General features: G+C 33.6%; 1 protein-coding gene across 2 annotated transcripts in view; it reads left to right on the top strand.

Moving 5' to 3' along the window:
* The window catches only part of MIOS (meiosis regulator for oocyte development), a 42,161-nt gene extending 32,385 nt beyond the window's left edge, over positions 1–9,776 (top strand). The window contains exons 9-12 of one of the 2 annotated variants that reach the window (XM_060108624.1): positions 40–192; positions 1,840–2,044; positions 6,979–7,108; positions 8,268–9,776. In XM_060108624.1, the coding sequence (XP_059964607.1) occupies positions 40–192; positions 1,840–2,044; positions 6,979–7,108; positions 8,268–8,364 (585 nt within the window). In that variant the 3' untranslated portion in view covers positions 8,365–9,776. The remainder of the gene's footprint in view (positions 1–39; positions 193–1,839; positions 2,045–6,978; positions 7,109–8,267) is intronic. The other variant, XM_060108623.1, reaches the window with a different exon arrangement.
* Positions 9,777–13,455: the final 3,679 nt, after the last annotated feature.

Below are 13,455 nucleotides of genomic sequence, written 5' to 3'. Positions count from 1 at the left end.
AAATTTTAAAAACTGAAATAATTCATGTTTTCTTTTTAGGGTTCTCCCTTAGATGTTCTTAAAGATGAAAGAGTTCAGTACTGGATTGAGAATTATAGAAATTTATTAGATGCCTGGAGGTTTTGGCACAAACGAGCTGAATTTGATATTCACAGGAGTAAGTTGGATCCCAGTTCTAAGCCTTTAGCACAGGTAAGTACATTGTTTTGGAGAGAATCAAATTGTAACATGTACCTAATAGCCCAGCCAAAAAATAGAAGTGTTTACAGCATGTTATATAGGGTAAATTAAGGGTTCAATTTAATAAAATGTTATCAATATACTCATTCTTTTGCTCATGTTGAGTTCCCATGTGTTTATCTATCCCAGAGTGCACTTTGTCCTTAATCTTCCTGTTTTTTTGATCATGCCTCTTCCTAACAATCATCTCAGTGACTTGAGCTTTAGTCTGACATAGAGCAAACCACAGCAGGTCTAGAGGATCTTAGGCAAACCTAAATCAGTCCTAGGTTTGTCCAAGGTTTTCTAATATATTCCAAGATCTTTCAGAATCTAAACTACTGTATGTTCTTACACATTCCACTTACATATTGACACTTTCTTCACTGTTATATGTAATAAGGCAGGAGTTGTTTCTTTAATAGTATATACATATATATCTATATGTCTAATTAGACATAGAAAAATTTTTTTTCCTTAAGCAGTAGTTTAAAAAACAGATCAACACTGTATATAAAATAAACAACAAGGATTTACTGTATAGCATAGGGAATATATTTACTGTTTTATTATAATCTATAATGGAAAAGAATCTGAAAAAGAATATATATATATAACTGAATAACTTTGCTGTACACCTAAAACTAACACAATATTGTAAATCAACTATACTTCAATTTAAAAAACGCAACGTGGGCTTCCCTGGTGGTGCAGTTGAGAGTCCGCCTGCCGATGCAGGGGACACGGGTTCATGCCCCAGTCCGGGAAGATCCCACATGCCGCGGAGCGGCTGGGCCCGTGAGCCATGGCCGCTGAGCCTGCGCATCCGGAGCCTGTGCTCCGCAACGGGAGAGGCCACAACAGTGAGAGGCCTGCGTACCACAAAAAAAAAAAAAAAAAAAAAAAAAAAAAGCAGAAAAAGCAACGTGAAATCAATTATTACATAAAGCACTTGATGTGAAATCACTGTGTCTGAGTTCAGATGTTAAATATCAGGTATATGCTCCATGTGAGCACTGGATGGTGCTATTTTCTTATTTTAGAAATTTGAGAAATTACTGTTTGTATTAAAACAACCTGAGTATTAATCAAATAGCAGTACATGTTAATATTTGTTACTAATCTATATCATAAGTGTTCAGGAGTCTAGGAGTTTAATATAAAGGCGTAATGAACAGTTTATATTGCTATTATTCTAAAGTTTTAACTATTATAGGATCCTTAACTACTTTTTATCTTAGGAAATGAGTGTTTTATTTACAAGAAAATTTTGTTTAGGAGATAATATCATTGAACTTTGTATCAAAAGTCATATTGGGATATTCTGTAATGTCCCAGGGTGAACTCTAAAGTTCTTGTTATTTTTTTCTGTAGATCACAGTGATGTTAGGAAGAATATAACTAAACAAAGGTAACAGAGAAGAAGTATTCAAATAATGTAACTGCTAAGTGGAAGTCTTAAATGAGAGCTCATCAACCTAGCAGATAAATTATTTTATAATACACAATAAAATTTAAAAATTATTTAAAAGTAATTTGTTAGGATCAAACTTTGATTATTTTATATTTTATTCATGAAGGTTTGCATTATATTTATTTCTCCTTTCATTTGTTTTATAGGTGTTTGTGAGTTGCAATTTTTGTGGAAAGTCTATCTCCTACAGCTGTTCAACTGTGCCCCATCAGGGCAGAGGTTTTAGTCAGTATGGTGTCAGTGGCTCGCCAACAAAATCTAAAGTCACAAGTTGTCCTGGCTGTCGAAAACCCCTTCCTCGATGTGCACTTTGCCTCATCAATATGGGAACACCTGTTTCTAGTTGTCCTGGTATGACATAATTCTACAGTATACTTTTTGGAGCTCAAATTGTTTCTACATAATTGATTTGATGTTGTAAATAAAAGACATACCCACTTGAGTTTATATTATTTCTAAGAGCAAGCCACTTCGCTGGCTTGAAGGTTTTTGTGTTCTCTATGAAATCTGTACATTAAAAGTAAAATCTATATCCATGATATCTCAGGTAATCTCACAAATGCTTGACAATTTAACATTCGTGAGAAGAGCTTAAATATTAAATAATCTTATTCCATTTTCTTACCACTTTTTCTAAGAGGAGCTCCCTCAAATTTTATGTTTAAAAGTCACTGTGGCCCCATCTAGTAACAAATACCTTGTGTGCATAAAGAATTTTTGATAGTCTCAAAATACTTTAACATTTTCTCTTATTTCATGTTCAAAATCTACCTGTGAAAAAATATGTAGAGAATGTATTAACCTAGAAGTCAGATTCCTCTACTTCTAAGTTTTGGTGTTGGCTTCTGCTATATTTGTCAGCTACCTAGTAAATACATATACTTTTTTAATGGTTAGAAATATTAACATTATTGTTTACTGCTTAAAGTAAACATAAAGAGAAAATTTTTGAGAACAGTAGATAATTGAATAAAATGTACCTAGTGGCTAGAAATATTTCAGCTATTTATATAACTTGAAAATGATACTATAGCAAAAAATTTAATGAAAAACATTTGAATATCTGGCATACTGGTAAATGAATAAGGAATAAAGAACTGAGTATGGTATCAGAATGCCTGTTGTAGTTCTGGCTCTGTGACATTTAGTCGGTGACCTTGAGAGTCACTTTAACACTCTTACTTATGAGGTGTTGGACTGGGAGATCCCTTCTAGTTGTGAAATTCTGGAATTCTGTTCTGTAGCTGGTTCTTGTAAATAGTCTGTTTAGTTGTTACATTAACATCTGTGAAAGAGATTTGCTAATATCATTAAGTTATTTTTCAGTATAGTGCCTTTTTTTTAACAAATGCAATATGTGATGTTTTCAAATGCACATGTTAGTTTTGACTTAAGCTTTAATCAAGGATTTTCTTTTTTTTTTTTTTTTTTTTTTGTGGTACGCGGGCCTCTCACTGTTGTGGCCTCTCCCGTTGCGGAGCACAGGCTCCGGACGCACAGGCTCAGAGGCCATGGCTTGTGGGCCCAGCCGCTCTGCGGCCTGTGGGATCCCCCCGGACCGGGGCACGAACCCACGTCCCCTGCATCAGCAGGCGGACTCCCAACCACTGCGCCACCAGGGAAGCCCCAAGGATTTTCATTTTTAACGTTGCATGTTGATCACTTTTTTAACGTCCTTGATACAAATAAATAGAAAATAACAATTGGGAATAAAAATCTACTACAATGAAAGAACAAGGAGGCAAAATATAGCCTAAATAATTTCTATGTGAACTGAGATACATGGAAATAGTTCAACTTAATATGTCTTTTGGACCATAAGCCTCAGGAAACTGTAATGGCTAGAGTGCTGTTCCTTTTTGCTAGATACTAGCTTTTCAGTTTTTTCTATTTTTGAAATAGGTAAGAAAAGATAAAAGCAATTTTCTGGAATTTGAAGAAAATTAAATCATAAAACATTTTAAGTTCTCTGTTATAGAGACTGTTAATTTAACGAATATTCAACACCCAGGTTTATCAAGTCTTAACATTTTCTCATATTTGCTTCAGAAATTTTTTTCTAAATTTGCTTCAGAAATAATTTCTTTATATAGGTTTGAGTACTTGTTTAATGCACTAAGTTAAGGCTGATGTGCTAGGATGACTCAAAGATCCTCTTGGAGCTTATGGTATATAATGAGCAGAATAGCTAATGTAAAATAAGAAATTACATGTTCTAGAAAATAAATACTAGTCCAGAATCTTTTATCTGTCACTCCCAAATCTCTAAAGATCTGAAAAGCCAAAGTTTTTTTTTTTTAATGAATTTACAATAATCTCATTTGGCAAAAGAAAAAATCTGTTCAGAATTGACGTGAGGTTATTAAAGTTTTTATTTCTCTTGTTTGTGAACATTCATATGTTTCACTGCAGAAATGCTAATGTGTTTAATTACAAGATGGTGCCTCAGACTTATATAAGTGTTATATAATATTTGTTAGGTGTTATATAATATTTGCTCATTATTTTCCTGACATCCCCAAAGATTCCAAATTCTGAAATACATCTAGCTCTCTGAGGTGAATAAGGGATATTATATAAAGAAAATGTTAGGAATTTTGAAAGAGGGTAACATTGCTTCTATCTGAAGCATATCTGAAAAACCTCAAAAAGAAGATGCCATTTAAGTTGGTCCTCTAAAGTCTGATAGATTTAAATATGTGAAGATTTTAGGGAAGCCTATCCAGGTTGTAGGCAAAGGGTACAAAGCATGAACTAAGGTAAAGAGATTAGTGAAGATGATAAGTACAGAGAGTGTATGGGAACTACCAAGTGCATCAGTGTGATAGAGCCTAGGAAACAGTGTAGGAAAATTAGGGGAGCCTGAATCTGATCTTTAAAGGCATTAGTGAGCTGAGTTAATTACAAAGTAATAAGCATTTTCTTTTTTTATTCTGTAAAATCAGAAAAATCTGAGTTCCAAAATAAAACAGGACCTGATAGAAATCAAATGTTTTCTCATGGCAGTTTAAAGATTTAGGTATACAAACCTCTGTGTTGCTTTGCCTGCAATTAGAGATGGCATCCATCCATCATGCTTTGTGATCCAAATGGCCAGAATTTCTATAAGCTTATTTAACTGAGGGTTAACGAATTTTTACAGTCAATTGTGCTTTGAAGATTGGAACTCTATTGAAACTGTCTCACTGAGTTTATAAGTGTTTAGTTATAATATTTATAAGTTATAAACTAATATTTAGCATTAAAAATTATAAACATTATTCAACAGTGTTTGTTTCATAGCTATTTTTCTAAGTGCTAGAAATGTTACAGTGAACAAAACAGATAAAAATCGCTGTCCTTATAGAGCTTAACTTCTAGGTATGATATATTTTTTAAAGTTAGATTATATATTAGTTTCTTTCTTACTCTTCTTTTTTTTATTATTATTGCTGTTGTTAGTGCCTAAGTGAAACTTTAGTTACCCTCAACTATTCTATAGCACTTTTCATAATTCACTATAAATCTTTTAAATTTAAAAGCTATTTGATCTTAAAATGCCTTCTCACATGGCAGTGAGGTAGAGCTGTTATATTCAGCTTCATCAGAAACATAAGGATTAATTTGTTCTGGACTCAGTCTGTTTTCTCTTTGTATTAGAAGTTACAAAACAAAGTGAAAGTCACTAGTGAGAACTATACACAAAGGTATAAAATACCTTATATTTAAAAGGTCTGTATTTCCTTTTTCTCTTCTCTCTCTTTCTCTCTTTCATTATTAATTGTTTTTATGAAGCTTTTAGGAAGAATTTCAGTGTGTGTACATCTTAAATCCTTGAACCACCTTCACATCCTTTCATCTCCATACCATTAGCAAAAAGAGATGGGTATTTTAAATAATTGTTTGCAAGACAATTTTGGTCATTACAGTGTGACCAGCAATGGCCCAGGTAAAATTTTGAGCATAGCATTATGTCTTAATAGGTACACAATTGCTTAATTAAACTTAATATTTTTACTTACTCATTTTTCTATTCTTGTCTCTAATTATATATGATCTTAAAATAATTTGATTTGCTGTTTTAGGACAAAATAAAACATTTAAGGTGACCAAAATTAATAGAATGAGCATTTTTCAAGCACTAAAAGTTATGTAAATTTGTGTGTAGATGTACATGTGTAAATGTACATGTGTAATAACACATTTTTCTTCAAGTTTTTGTGAATGACAAATGTATAGTAATGTATACATCGTGTACTATGATAAATCAGTCATCAGTGAGTCTTTTACTCTGCTTTAAGATAGCATTGTCTATACTAGTGCCTTGGATTGTTTCTCCCTACTTCACACCACCTCTTTGGGCTCCTCCCAAAGGTCATTACTGTCCTAAATTGTGTGTTAGTTTAGTCTCTTGCTTGTCTGTATAGTTGTTTTACACGTTTACTGTTGTCTGTGTTTTAAATTCTGTGTAAATGAGTCATACGCATATGTCCTTTGACAAGCCTTTTTTTGCTCAACATTGGAGTTGGTTTTTTTTTTTCTAGTTTCAATTATGCTGATTAATGTAGTGGTCATTTATTCCTTTTTTTAATTACTGCTTTGTATTCCATTTATGACTACAACACAAATTTTTTCTATTCTACTATTGATGGACACTTGGTTTCCAGATTTTTAGTGTTATGAACAGTGCTGCTATGAACATTCCTACATATGTTTCCTTTTACCATACACAAAAGTTTCTCTAGTGCATTTTCCTAGAAGTAGAATTGCTAAATCATACTATTTGGTAATGTTTTACTTAGGATTTTATGTCTGTTCAGGAGGAAGATTGGCCTATAATCTTCTTTCTCATATTGGCTTTGTCTGATTTTGTTAGCAAAGCTATACCCACCTCATGAAGTGCATTGGGAAATTGCCCCTCTTTCCTATTCTTTCCTATTCTTTGTGTAGATGAAAATTACCTGTTCTTTCAGTGTTTGGTAGAACTCACCTGTAAACTGGACTTGGTATTTTCTTTATGGGAAGTTTTTTAAACTACTGATTGTTTCTCTAAAATTGTTAATTCAGATTGCTTCTAAGTGGGTTTGATAATTTCTATTTTTCCATTTATTATTGACTATTAAAAATGTAAGGCAACTCTGGTTATTTGGTATTTTTTTCAATCTAAACTAGATTCTAGCATTAAAATTGCTGTTTCAGTATGATATGTGATTTGTATTTTGACGTAATTTTAAAAATACCTTTTAAGAAACTTTGAATAAAGTATTATGATATAGTTAATGAAGATCACTGTCTTTAACCCATAGGAGGCTCCAAATCAGATGAAAAAGTAGACTTGAGCAAAGACAAAAAATTAGCTCAGTTTAACAACTGGTTTACATGGTGTCACAATTGCAGACACGGTGGGCATGCTGGACACATGCTTAGTTGGTTCAGGTAATCAGCACATTCCTTCTTTTAATTAATTAATTAATTAATTTTTTTAGCTGCATTGGGTCTCGTTGCTGTGCGCGGGCTTTCTCTAGCTACAGCGAGTGGGGGCTACTCTTCATTGCAGTGCAGGGGCTTCTCATTGCAGTGGCTTCTCTTGTTGCGGCGCGCAGGCTCTAGGGCGTGCAGGCTTCAGTAGTTGTGGCACGCGGGCTCAGCAGTTGTGGCTCGCGAGCTCTAGAGCGCAGGCTCAGTAGTTGTGGCGCATGGCTTAGTTGCTCCGCGGCATGTGGGATCTTCCCGGATCAGGGCTCAAACCTGTGTCCCCTGCATTGGCAGGCAGATTCTTAACCGCTGCGCCACCAAGGAAGTCCCCATTCTTTCTTTAATGGGCTTGGAGTTAGAGGAGATAAAGCAGATGGCCTTTTAAATAGTTCAGGTGTATACAGCCAAAGGATGAATTTCTTTTATACTGTCACTTAAGTTAACAAAGGGGGTGTGAACATTTCTATCACTAGCCTATGTAATCTTAAACTATAAAATTAATACTTGTATAAGAAATTGTTTAAATATTATGTTTGGGTTAAATATTTGAAAAGCATTATTTAACTTTACTTGGAGAAAGGATATATTTACAGTTTTTTACGACCGACCGGATATCCTATCATATATAATATATAGTATGTAACTGAATTCAATGATAGAATACATGTCAAACTCCTATATTAGTTATCTCGTAAATAAGTTTGTTATGTAGTAAGTATGCACTTCATACAGTGGAGACTCAAGACCGTATTTAACTTTTACTTTGAGTAGTATCAGTGGCCCTGTACTCTTCAGTGCTATAACTTTTACACCCAGTTTGTCACATTGGCTTTAATTTAAACTCTGAGCACATCCCTGTCACATTCATAACTGTAAATGAGATAGCTTATTATATATTAGAAAGTGAAGCTGTTCATTTTTCAGTAACTTTCTCCCCATGTTCAGCTTGGCACTCATTTCTAGTTTAATGCTTTTAATGCTTTTTGTCTTTGGGTTTTAATTCCTGTATTTTTCAAATGCCATCTGAAAAATTGCATTATAGATATCAATAGGTATATAGATAAATGTATGTATATATGTGTAATTTAGATGTTTAACTGTGACTTGACCTATTTTTCAGGGATCATGCCGAGTGTCCTGTGTCTGCATGCACGTGTAAATGTATGCAGTTGGATACAACAGGGAATCTGGTACCTGCAGAGACTGTCCAGCCATAAAATGTTATCCCCTAAAGAGGAACCTTCAAATGTGGAGCTTTCTGATAGATGTCCTTCATAGCTCAGAAACATACCTCAGAACAAGTCACTTGTGACTTTCCTGTAATGGGAAAATAAATCATTCTATCAAATCACCAATTTGATGTTTGAGTGATTTTGATGTACTTCACAGAGACAAATGCTGCTGAAATGAACATCAGAGTGTGGGCATGAATTCTGTTCAGTAGGTCGGAAAAGTTCATTTTGGAAAGAACTTTTTAGGGTTTTGTTGAAATTATGAACACTGTGCAAACAGAGTTTCTGGAGTGACGAAGAACAGACCTTGAAACCATACTTTTTATGTTGCAATTGGTTATCTTTCAGTAAAATCTGTACACTTTTAAAATAGAATAATATGACCAATTCAGTGATTCAGACGGTAATTTAAGCTTACTCATGCTTAGATTTCTTCCAGATTAAATTTAAATTGTGGATTTTTACTTTTAGAATTAGAAAGCTCCCTACCCTACACTGGAGAATTATTTATCAAGGTGTGATTGATACATATATTTTTAAGGAGTCTCTTCTCTCATACACTTTCATTTTAAGATAAGAAATCTTTTGGCACAGAGATTTATTGTCTTCCAAAGAAAAGTCAAAATTAAGAGTGTATCCTACAACTTTTTCTCTTCTGAGGAGAAAAATATGCACCATTTCAAGGAAACGTATAAAATTTTCCTTTTCAACCTTTTGCTTTCCAATGTCCTTATTTGTCTTCAAAGATTTCTGTCCCTATTAATTTATCATCTTATGCTCATTATCTGGAAGCATTTGGCTGAATACAAAGTCTATACAAGTCTATATGTGACCAACCATTCAGCATAATCTATGTCACTATGTCCTACTGTCAGATTCCCTCTTGCAGAATATCCTGTTTTTTCTAAGGTAGACTGGGAGATGTTGGGGAAACCAGAGTCACTTTGGAGACAATTTCACCTTTAATGTAAGTTTCTTAAAGTAAGTATATTTGGGCCAATTTAGGGACTTTATTTTCAAATTTTATTTTTTCCCTTTTCACAGCTAGATAGTTGGAAGAGAAATACAAAAGATTTGTAGCATCATCTGACATATGCAGAGGACTGAACTGAATTTCATAGTTGAAGTTGTACTTATAGAAAAATAAAAAGTAAGCCTAAAAATTATCTTATAGATTTTGAAGAAAGAAATATCTTAAACAAGAATTTTAGAAGCTTTCACGTTAGCAGTTTTACCTGGTGAAACTAAGATCTATTAGATTAATTTGAGGTATGACTTAAATCCTGAACAAGGGTGGATTAAATTTATTTTGTACTTTGAGATCTGTTACAAAAGTCTTTTTTCTAGGAAAACATTGCATACCTACTCTAAACATCTCACCTAGATGACAATCTTTTGTTTAAATGAAAGAACTGGGAATAGTTACAATCTTTTTTTTTTTTTAAACAAAGATTGTTATTAAGAGGACTTTTTCCAGTCTTCTAAGTAAATCTTACTGATTTCATTTTACTAAAACATAACCTTTACCTTTAAAGTTGCTTCAGTTGAAGTGTTTCTTTCAAATTTACTCTGTCCAAAATATGAAAAGTCAGCTTTAGTGTCAAACTGTTATATACATTTTCATTTCTCCTTAGCTAAAGTAAGGTAAATTTTTGAATTGATGTTTAGAATAGGGTTATATCTAAAATATTTATAATTTTTGGAAGTACAATATAAGACATAAGCATAAAGTCTATTATATAATCTGCCTGTAATCACAGGATGACATTTCTAAGAATAATTATTTATGCCTATGTCAGCCTTCTAATATTTTCTGTGAAACCCAAATATTCATATAAGATGTCTGTTATGCTTGTTTTGCATTTCATTGTATGTGAAACATGAAAATAGACTAATTTTTTCATCTTTATTACTCGGTCACTAATATTTGGGTTTATAAACTCAACGAGATATTTTACCTAAACATGTTCAATAGAAGTGTTTAATAAAAGTGTTTTATTATTTTTTTAAATTGAATAAAAATGGATTGAAGTCAACATGTCTAATCTAGAAATTATGACCACTCTGCAAATAATCCAATAAAATAATAAAATAGTATTAGTAGTTATTTTGATGGCAAATTTGATTCTTAGTCTTAGAAGTAACTTTTTTGTAGACTCTGTTTTTCAGCTTTCCAGAATGGTTATTATTCATTAAAATGGTATATTTAAAAAGTATATTTCCATTGTCAGTGCTACACCGAGTAAGTATTGGAGTGAGAAACAAATAGTACTGCATTTAATTGCATGGCTGGATGTAATTTCAGTCACTCAATTGACTGCAGATATTCAAAGTATGGGTTTTGAAATATAAATTATAATCCTAGCCCCAGTATCTTGGCCAAGTGACTTGACCTTTTTGAGCTTCAATTTCCTAATATGTTAAAAGGTATAGAAATTCCTACCTCATAGGGTGATTGGGTGTGTTAGGTGATGAAATAAACATGAAGTGTTATATCCCTCACATAATGCTCTGTAAAAGGTAGTGCTTAACAGTCATTGTTACCTAATCTTTATTGGTTACTCATGTGTCAGTACTTTTTAATTGAATATGGTATAATTTAAACAAAGTATGTACATTTACATTTGTCTCAGTAGTGAAAATTTCTCAAGAGCTTGTTTTTCCAAATCTGGATAAATTATGGCATTTTCTTTTGAGATAGAACTTAGCTACTTTTGTTTATCCTGTATTTAGAATATTACTTTCTGCTGTATGAAGAAGTCCTCTGAACGACTACCTAGGATTTTAATGTGTTACAAGAGTGAACCCAGGGATGAAAATTAAAATTTTGGTAAATCTGGACAGTTGACCAGTAACCATTGAAAACTTGAGATTTTCATATCTATATTCAACTCTTAAGTCCTGGCCTTCATAGGAGAAAATATCCAGTATTTTCCCAGTAAAATCCTACCTTTTCTGCCATTCTATTACACTTGATGTTCATTTAAGTAAAAATGTTGGGGGGATGGTGATAATAAAAAAGGAAGTACACTGTGAGATTTGTTCTCCTTTGGGATAGCTGTAGTTTAAAAAAGTGGGCACTAAGTAGTTGTACATGTCTAACATCTCAGATAGAGGCGTCAGAGAGAGGGGAGAGGCATTTTAGGTGTTAGTTCAACATCCTCGTATAGAGGGCCTGTGACCCCCATGGCCATGGCAGAGATGGGGCTAGCTGGACAACTGCTCTCCTAGCCACTACTCTCCCATTACATCATCTGCCTATTCTTCCCTCCTACTCGAAAATTTTGTAGGTTTCTTTACTGATTATAGAAAGCACTTTATGAAAATATTAATCTTTATAAACTATTAATTTTTTACTAGAGTATATGGACAGAAGGAAAGTTCCCGAAATGTTTTTAAAAGATAGTGTAATCCAGGTATCAGATTAACATAGATTGCCGAAACAAAGAACTGATTTCATTTAGGAATATTCATGATAAATTCATAAGTAAAGTCAATATCTAATCCAACAGTATATTACTGAGAACAGTAGTTACTGTTGGTGCTTATTATTTGCCAGGTACCATGTGCATTATCCTATTTAATCCTCACAGTGGCCCTGTGAGGCAGATACACTATTACTGCTCCCATTCTATACATGAGGCAATTAAGGCATAGGGACATTAGGTCACTTGTCCTAGGTTATACAGCTAATAAATAGCAGAGCCAAGACTTAGACTCCAGTAGTCTGACTTCCCAATCTGTACTTTTTTTTTTTTTTTTTTTGCGGTACGCGGGCCTCTCACTGCTGTGGCCTCTCCCGCCGCGGAGCACAGGCTCCGGACGTGCAGGCTCAGCGGCCATGGCCCACGGACCCAGCGGCTCCGCGGCATGTGGGATCCTCCCGGACCGGGGCACGAACCCGTGTCCCCTGCATCGGCAGGTGGACTCTCAACCACTGCACCACCAGGGAAGCCCCCCAATCTGTACTTTTAATTACTGTTTTATACTTCCATGTCATACTTTATGGGCTGTGTATAGGAGAATAATCCACTATGACAATTGAGGGTTTATTATATTTAGTATTAATATGCCAAAAGAAAAAAAACATGTCAGTGGCTCTTTGGATGTAAAAAGCAGTTGATAAAATCCAAAAATTGATTCCTGATTTGTTCTCTAGATTTAGTTTTTATCATGAAAAGGAAATGTTTTTCCTCCATTTTTTTCCCCTTCTATTTTACTGTCTGTCTCAAACAGCCAGCATCAACGTAGTGGGGAAATAATAGGAATAAAACAAGGATCAAGTGGTTACCGTTGGTTCTGCACATAGCAGTGCAGAAGAGGAAAGTGGATGGAGGCACGCCCTTGCTTCTTTTCCAAGTCTTTAAAGTTTGGTATGGCAAAAATACCATAAAGAGTTAAAAGGTAAGCAAACTGGTAAGCTACAACATGCATACAAATTTAATACCCTTAATTCACAAAGGACGTTTTCAAACCCATAAGGAAAAGACACAACCAATGGATAATATTGATCAAGGACTTGTACAGCCAAAATAAATTAAAATGGCCAACAAACATAAATAAATGTTAAATTGGTAATAATGCTGATTGAAATGACAGCAGGATACTGTTCACTTGCCTGTGTAAATTAAAAGGAATAATATGTATTTTCATGGATATGGGAAAGGAACATTCTCAAATAACAACTTGTGAGAGTATTAGTACAAGTGTTCCTGAGGACAGTGAGTAATATGTATCAAAAGCCTTAAAAAGCTTCATACCCTTTGACATATTGGAAATATTTTCTGAGGGATTAATTGGATAAGTACACAAAGGTGTATGTTTCTATGAAATGATTATCAGTATTTTTTATGGTAACTTGGAAACCTAAATGTTCAATAATAAGTAAAGAAATTGTCACATACATACGATGGAATACTAACAAACTATTAAAATAGTATGGGTATTTTTATTGACAAAGGACGATTCATGATATATTTATAAATGGAGGGAAAGGCAAGTTATAGGATAGTATATGTAGAATATATTTGTATGGAACACTTAGAGAATATTTATAAAATTTTAACAGTGGTCATC

Source organism: Mesoplodon densirostris, chromosome 9, assembly GCF_025265405.1.
Source record: "Mesoplodon densirostris isolate mMesDen1 chromosome 9, mMesDen1 primary haplotype, whole genome shotgun sequence".
NCBI classification, from domain to species: domain Eukaryota; kingdom Metazoa; phylum Chordata; class Mammalia; order Artiodactyla; family Ziphiidae; genus Mesoplodon; species Mesoplodon densirostris.
Note: the sequence above shows the minus strand (reverse complement) of the source record. Positions and strands in the feature narration are given on the sequence as shown.